The sequence below is a fragment of the Charadrius vociferus genome, unplaced genomic scaffold (assembly GCF_000708025.1).
Source record: "Charadrius vociferus isolate BGI_N301 unplaced genomic scaffold, ASM70802v2 scaffold72, whole genome shotgun sequence".
Taxonomy (NCBI): Eukaryota; Metazoa; Chordata; class Aves; order Charadriiformes; family Charadriidae; genus Charadrius; species Charadrius vociferus.
In genome coordinates, this window is record NW_009647830.1 from 1,598,345 (window position 1) to 1,607,243 (window position 8,899).

The 8,899-nt window shown below is 34.5% G+C and overlaps 1 protein-coding gene across 1 annotated transcript in view; it reads right to left on the reverse strand.

Moving 5' to 3' along the window:
• CFAP54 (cilia and flagella associated 54) overlaps positions 1 to 8,899 on the reverse strand; it is a 115,649-nt gene that overhangs the window by 41,115 nt on the left and 65,635 nt on the right. The window contains exons 33-35 of the mRNA XM_009882640.1: positions 4,535 to 4,741; positions 2,888 to 2,954; positions 527 to 709 (exon numbers count right to left, since the gene is read on the reverse strand). Of these exons, the coding sequence (XP_009880942.1) occupies positions 527 to 709; positions 2,888 to 2,954; positions 4,535 to 4,741 (457 nt within the window). The remainder of the gene's footprint in view (positions 1 to 526; positions 710 to 2,887; positions 2,955 to 4,534; positions 4,742 to 8,899) is intronic.

Genomic DNA, 8,899 nt, shown 5'->3' on the forward strand with positions numbered 1-8,899 from the left:
CAGGAACAGAGGTAGAATTGCAGCTTTTTCTGTACTTGCAAGCAATTAAATCTATTTATTCCAATGTACAGCACTGCACTTTTGAAAGAAGTTGGGTTAAAGTGGAACTGGCCAGTAATTAAATGGAGGAAACAAACACATGATTAATATAACAGGGAAGCTGTAAAACCATTCCATACAGACGAATAAGAGAATGTGAGAAGGAGAAAAGCAGAAAAGACTATTATTTACTGCACGTGAAAGTAAAATTATTGAAAGCATTCTGGACATACTGCATTTAAGGTAATTCTCTAAAATGCCTGAGCTAAGTGGACCATGTATTGTCATCTTTCCAAAAAAACAAGTACCCAGTATATTCTAAAAATTGCAGGCAGCAAGCTATACCTTGCCTCTATCTCAGTGGCACAGAAACTAGCCATACAGGTATTTTGCAAGAGCTTCTGACCTATCTCGTAAGTACACCCACACAGAAAAATAAGACTTCGTGTCTTAAAATTCATTTCCAGAGTATAAATACAATACTTACTATTAAATTTTGCTTTGCACAATGTAGTTCAAACATAAGGAAATTCAGACTTGCAACTACAGTGGAGATATCAGCTCTGTAGCGATCAGAGAACAAGTCGATACCAGGAATAAGCATATTTGTTTCATATTGTGCAAAGTCACAATCAGACATTGGATGTGGAAGAGAAGCTCTAAACAGGGCCTGAAAGTAATAATAATGAACTACTTGTGAAAAGATGTATAGCTATTAGTGAAACACTACAAAACTCCAACCCTTGACACTCATAAATTACTTCATAAATGAACTTAAGTATCCAGTTGTTTCCAGACAAAACCATGAAAAATCTTTTTAGAAAAAATGCTTTATGTGTGAACTTGATGGAGAAAAAAAACAAGCTATAAATAGTCTAAGGACAGTATTTCATAGAACAAGCAAAAGAGAAAACCTAATATAGGTGTAGAAAAATAATAATGAAAGATTCTTTAGCAAGTACTCCCCAGGAAATGAAAAATCTTCCTAAAGAGCCAATGGCGTTTCTCTCAGATTCCAAGACAAAGCATCCCAAATAAATCTCTGGAAGCACTGGAAAAAAACTAATAAATCACTAGAGGTTCTCTAAAGGACTTCTTAGATAATTCTTAGGACAAGCCTCTGATCAGCACACAGAAAGAACTCAATAATTTATTCAAAGATCTCCATAATCAAGGAAAATGCATAGTATTTTGAGATGATTCTGGGGATGTGTTCAAACATTTCTGTACCAGTCCAAGGATGTTTCATGGAAAATGTCTTCCATCAGAAGAAAAATCTTTTTATTTTCCCCACAAGCTAAGAAAGTCAGTTTGATTTTACTTACCTCTAACTCCTTGTCCCACCATCATCTCAGTCATTGTTTCTGGGAGAGCTGCTGACTTTAAGGCCAGTTAAAAGCTAGTTCCACCCTAGTTCTGCCTTTAACTAGGTCAGCCAGTGCAGCTTAAATCATATAATGTAAAACTGATACGAACTTTAAGGAAGGAAGTAACTTACATGTTCCTCCTTTAAAAAGGGAGGAGTGCTAACATTGTCTCTGATGTTGGATATTTCTTCCCGATTGTGTTTATCTTCTTGTAATTAGCAATGATATGCTAGAGAAATACACATTTACATACTCAGATCTGAGATATTAACAAGCCTAAAGCCTGTACCAGAGGTGGAATTTAAATAAGGTTATCAAAGCTTTCCAAATTGAGGAACAAATTATGGGCTTGAACTTCGCAAGGTACAGTGACAGTAATTGATTATATTTTTCAAGACACTCACCCTGCAAGCTGCTCCTATCCCAATTAATATCAGACCCACTTCAGTCAAGCCACAATTATTTCTACCATTATACAACTGGAACAAATGCTTACTACTATTTCTGTCAAAAGGAGGAATCAAAATTGTTCAGCTTTGTACCACCAGCAAGTACAGTGCTAGAAGTTAGTCAAAATTCTTCTTTATCTTTTTTTCTTCAACTTGTTCTCCCTTTGCTGAACTGAAAAAGGTTTTAAACATGGCCTAGCACAGGTCACAACCATGGCACAAGATGTTAGAAACTGGCATTGGTTTGTTTTGGAAGATGCCAACTAACTTCCGTATGCAGCATTGGGATGAGTAAGCATTGATCCCAGTGGAGTATGACTGGCAGAATACTTGCAGTTCTTTTTCCTGTATCACTTTTGTTACTGGTATCTTAAAAATTCCTTTTAAAAGTAAACTGAAACCCTTTTTTCCTTTATAGTTGGTTGTTAAAAGTTTGAAAACTTATTTTTAATGATCTTATTTTCTTTGTAAATGAAACAGAATCATTTTGAGTATCCTCTCTTTTTAGAGCAAAGTTCTTATACAGCTGAGATTTTAGTATTACAAAGCAATATTGTTCAGTGTTAAAAAGGTTCAAAAGTTTCTTTTTCTAAAGAGTATGTTCTCCTGGTTGAAAATTTATGACAATCCGTGAAGACTGTGTACAGATCTGACAGAGAGCACTCTGCTATTGTTGATGTCATCCAGCTATTCCTCAGCAGAACACTTCAAGAGAAGAAAAATACATTTGACTGCCAAATATTTTATATTTTTGTTGTACTTTAGCCATCTTCACTTTTCAGTATTTCATTATTTCTCTGAGACACTAGCCTCTTACTGAAGTGGTAATTTTTAGGCTATTATACAGGAATAATGTTAAAAAACAGAGAACAGAAACATCTAATCTAATGTGCATAAATTGTCAACTACCTCTGATCTCCAGTTTTCCTTTACAATCAAAATGAAAAGAGAAATATTTTAAGTGTTATTGAGATTTGAATTTTAGTACCAATTTGTCAACTTCATGAATTCTAAGTGAAATTGTATTCTTACCTTAAAAAGTATAGCTGAAAAATAGCAGTATTTAGTTCTTAATCTCATATTTGATGTTGTTATATACCTAAAGTACAACAAATAATAAGAAATATGAATGTGCCCATCAATATATTTATTCAAACTCTTTTTTTTTAATCTATTATAATAATGATACTAACACAATCTAGATGTTTTCCATATTGGAAAACAGCTGCCTGTTGTGTAGATAGGTGCTCAGCCATGCCATGCAAAGAAAGAAGTATTTGACAAAAGACGCATCTAGACATGGGGAGTTATCTAGATTCACTTTAAAGATAGAGGAGAGAAACAGGCAACCTAAGTGCAAAATTCATCTCATACAAAACTAGAAAGACAAAGCAGATCAAGCAACTCACACCTTAAAGTGTTTCCATAAAGGAAGCCTAAGCTAACTAGCACATGAGTACTTTCACATGGTAGGCGTCTAGCTAGATTAAATGAATCCCACAAAGTACATCATCAGAGCTTTAAACCATCCTGGTAGCGGGGTACTCCTCTGATCTACAATATTAGAACTCTTTAATACAATATTAGAATCCTCTAATCTGCATTTTACAGCCTGAGATTAAATTGCTCTAGAAAGAGCAACTCAAGAGAAAGATATTTAAAAGCCCAGTCAGGTCTGAACAGAAAAGATCTGCCTGAGGGAGAAGCCAAGAGGATCATTCTCTCCAAATCCCTGCCAGGATTTGGAATGGATATCAGCAGCAAAGGGATAGTATACAGTGCAGCAAATAGGTGTCACAAGCACCTGTAAAAGCACCTAGGGACTGGGTTGTGCCTAATTGGACCTGAGATTGTACCACAGCTCAGAAATAGAAGATCTATGGTTTAGAATTAACTTCAACTCACTCCTTTTTCTCTTGGCTGCTAATTCCTAGTGTGACACTGCCATTTCATCCTGAAATACCCATGCTAATACTTTCAAAGCTACCTTGGTTTTCAGATATTTTACACTGCTATTAATATGCCCTGCTTCTCAGGTAAGACAGTTTACTCAGATGAAGCTCTGCCCTTTCATGGGTATAATGCTTCTAAGGTAATTTAGAGCTGGCTTAAGTATTTCTAAATTTTACATTTTGTACAGTTTTATATTGTACAATACATTGACGAACAGCTCAGAATTATATCCATAGTGTTTTACCAGCAGTCAAGCAGTACTGGACAGAAATATTTATTGATGGTAGACTTTAATACAGTAATTCAAATTTCATTTAGTTGTAATTCACCAGAAAATAAGTGCTTTAGGCAGTAAATCTACCCTCAAGATACATTAATATTTAATATATGCAATGACTTGCGAGATGTGATATTTCAATTGAAAATCAATATGACTGTAAAATCCTTGTGCTTATGACTTTTTATTATTTTGTTTTATTTCAATGATCTCTCCATAAAATATAAAGCTGCAATTACAATCAAAGATGAGCACTCAAGAAAAGGGAACAAACAACATTCTCCAAAAGAGCAACTTTCTTCCTGAAAGGAAAAATTCCTCTGCTTTTGATGAGTCTTTTCTTATAGCAACTCATTAGTGTTTTTAACTTAATTTCAAGTTGCCTACTATCCTGGATAAGCAATTTGTTTAACATATGAAAGAAATACATATATAGATAAAATACTTACTGAGCTATCTTAGCCACTAAGACTGCTGCATGTAAACATCCCCAAACACCAGCCTGAGAAAGAAATTTCTGACTAATATCAGTCGATCTTTCAACTGCAAAGCAGTCTGTAGCATTTTTTGGAAAACCTAACTCTTGCCAGTGGTTAAGAGCATCAGGAATGTTGAGTGTTTCATCAAGGGCTTGACACCAATATTCAAAAGCAACTCTGTAACACATAAAAAACATACTCATCATATTGCTGACATTTTCCAAAGTGGAAGATAAGACTCACTTCATTTTACCTTTATTCCCTGAGTTATAACTAATTCTGATTAGGTCAAAAGCTGAAATACAGTTTCTACAACACAAAAAGATACCATACCTGGTCAACAGACTTATTGGGACTTAGAATAAAATTTAATTGTCAAGCAATAGATATTATTTCCTAAAACCACACAGACATCCTTAATTAATTTATTTAATTGCAATTAGCTAGCTAAGAAAAATAAACAATTTATAGAAAAAAAGCCTCTCAAAATATAGCTAATAGTGAGTTAGAAGAAAGAAGTTATATGGGCTTGTGGACAGTACAAGAACGTACAGGACAGTTGAAGGGTATATGAATGCCAATTAAAAAAAAAGAAATCATGTTCTTTTTTAATCCAATAACTATGTACCTTTTGTTTCCAGCATAAAAGTGAAGATTTCCAAGTTCATGTAGAGCCTGAACCTTGAGGTCTCTCTGGTTGTTTATTTCAAGGATTCCTGTTATTTATTTTTTAATCAATTAGAAAAAATATTGTCACGTCATTAAATCAGTTACTGAATCTTGAAAAAATTTTGCATGAGAAGTAGACAGGCATTCACATGTAATTCAATGCATGAATATTTTTGTACAGATTTATTGGGCTTGCATATTTTACCATCAAATGTACAATTTCTTATTTTTACTAAATTTAAAACAAGAGTAGGATATATTTGTGCACCTGTTTACCTAAGCTTTTATTTTTGTTTTCTCAGACTTATCAAATTTCTTCAAGATATAAACTGGGAAGCAGGCCATTGACCAGGGCCCTGCTAAACAACACTGCCTGCATATAGGACAGTAACACTGCCCCTGTCATTTCCACATCCCTTACTTCAAATAAAGCCACTTATGGCATCTGTTCACCTGCTACACTTCACCTATTATGTCATACAGCTAAAACAGGTAAGCCGGACCTGTATGAGTAAAGCCACGCTAGAACGTAAGATGGATGCCAAGCACCTAGGTCTCATACTCAAATGCACAGACCCTGAAAGGTCTGTTTCCTAGAAAAAAAACCTATCATGGAATTGAAATTAATCTGCTGAACATTACAGCAGATTTTTAATTTGGGATGAATCGGTATAACACCACTGAAGTAATGCTTTTTCATAAAATGAGATAACTGTAGAGGTTATGAACCAACTACTGGCTTGTTTAGGATCTAATGCAGATTTTCTGAATCAACAGAAAGAAGGTTATATATTTCTGGAAACCACCTTTCAGGCAGTTATAACTGACAGAGGAAAATAACACTGGAATAAACATATACGAACACAGATAGGCAGAATGATATTACATGTTAGCTGTACACAAAAATTTATTTTAAAAATTACCAATTGTTTGTTCATAGGAAGAGATAACGACTGAAAGCTGTGACCGTGGTATTGGTTTACTCTCAACCATACTGGAGAAATTAAATTTTTCTTGAGAAATGTCACGTGGTGTTGGTAGAAATATCAGTTCAGGTCCCACACTAAATTCCAGCCTTCTATTTGAAGAGATATGACAGCTGACTCCTCTTTCCGCATTTTCTAGATCAGAAAAGTGGTTTATATGGTCAGTTTGGAGAAGTATTGTACTATTTCCAGCACCACAAATATTTCTCAAATATTATTCAAATAAATACATGATTCCTGTGTCCCCTACTTTTATCTGGTTTCCTATGTTATGATTCTGTCTTTGTGTCTCCTAATAAAACTTATTGGACATAACTCATTTGTCAATCCAACCAAATGAAAATATGTGCCCTGTTAGAGAAAGAAACTCAGGAAGACCTGCCAATCAGTTGTCTGACAGAAGTTTTGCTGCAGACAGACAAGTGACACAACTGGATGAAAAAATAAATTTATCATCTATCCATGAGACACAAATCATAGGAAATCAGGCTTAGAGATCGTGCTTACAGAACTTCATAACTTTATAACCTATGTTTTTTCTAATTGTCAATAATAACTAAAATTTGATTTTTTAAAAAAAATCTATTCCTTTCACTGTATACTTTTTAAACTGCATATACACTTTAGTAAATGAGAAACAAATAAATAACTCACCTTGCGTGTGTGCAAGAAATAATGAAAGTAGTTTTCTGCTGTGTCTCAGTGCTCTGCAGTGATATTTAGTTTTTTGCAGAGTTTCTCTAAAACATTTCAGTGTATCATTCACATCAAGAGGTACATAAACTAGAGCTTTTGCTTGACTGCAATCTAAAAGGAATTAAATTATGAAGAACAATTTTACATTACATAAATATATATTTTTAGTAAATCACCCCACAAAACATATATTTGAACAATTCCACAACTTCAAAACTAAAATATATAAATGTAATTGTCACCTTTTTTTCCTGTTGGATTATGAATTAAAGCAAAATTATTAAGGACCAGGAACACTTTTTATCTTTTTCAGTGCTAAATTTTAGTTGTCACATGACATCTATATTCCCTGAATTATATTTGCCCTGGGCATGTATCACCTCAGTCCTCTGCTCTGAATTCTGGTGTTTGAAGTCTGGAAACATCTTTTGCTACAACTGCTGATCCCATTTACTATAATTCCACAGTTTCTCTTTACCAAACCTGTGAGTTGGCATGCTCTCTCCACTGACTGTATAGTACTATCTACTCTTACATACAACATTATTTATTGTTTAATGACTTTTCTCAGCTGAATTCAACACAAAGCCTTGTGTGCAATGCCTTGACATCGCTGTGATATGAGGAACTATGCTTTACAAACTGTCATTAATGACTATAAAACTTTAATCCTGACTGGAAAGTACAACAACTGTGGGTAAAAGAGCTGTTTTGTCACCTTATAGTTCACTTCAGTTTTTCTATTGATTCTAATAATAACAGTGCAAGTTCACATTAACTTCTGGGTATATTGCTGGATGTCCAACAATACTCACAAAAAACTGGACCAAGACCAGCAAGCTCACTCAACATATTGTAAGTCACCTGGCATCTGGATGACAGCTGCTTTTCTCTGCTTTCAGATACAGTCTGAATATATTTGGAAAGGTCTTGACAACATTACTATCCATCCAAATTATCAAGAATAATAATTTGAAGACAAAACTGAGTTTATATTAAAAGAAACAGGTTATAGGAGCAGTGGAAGACCTATGATAAGGAGGAAGAAAAATATTTGGTTTGGGGGAAAAGAGAACTCGCGATACTGAAATGTGCTCTGACCTGTATAATCATTTTTCATCTCAGGATAGCAAAAGCATCCAGCAAAAATCTGTTCATTAGCAGAATGGGCGACAGGCAGCTGTAATTTCTGCCCTATGTAGTTTCTGCAACTCATCTAAAAAACAAGTTTTGTTTGATGATAACTGAATAAGATTCAGAAAAATCAGTGTTTTGTACTTCAGTATCTAAATACACAGTCGTATGACAAAATAAAAAAGGACTAATTTACCAAAGACACCAATGACCCATAACTACTATCCATGTCAGTTAGAGGTGAAAAATTCACCTAAATATTGGATGTAACATATACATGTTTAAACGTTAATGAATTAAACTGGTATTTGCCATAATCATGAGCAACTTGTTGACGTTCAGCATGCATTCCACCTTTCTTTGTCTGGACAAATGCATGCTTGCAAAGAACTTGTCAGTGTAAGTATGCCTAAAGGGCACACTGTCTGTAAAACACAATGTAATGCTGCATAGGGATATACAAAATAGCTCTAAGCAAACAACAGAAGCAGTCCAAACCTGTCAGAGAAGCGAACATCCAGACTTCTGTAAAGGGCTAATCCAGCACAGACATTTTATTTTGCTAATGTAGCTACATCACTTCAGAAGCAAAAGAACCAATTCAGAGCTAGTTCTAGTGTCTCTGAATGGCACTGCATTGCGAAATGTAGCCATACCCTCCACATTTCTAACCTGATGGTGTTTTTTTTGAACAATCCTTATTACTATTATCTAACATTGGTCTTTATTCTGTAAATTGTCTTTCAAACCTATGATTACTTTTCCACGTTGCTCACATTACAGCAGTATGTGGTGGTTTGCCACACTGCTCTTTTTATAGACAGAGGACTATGTTCTGAACAGCAGAGCT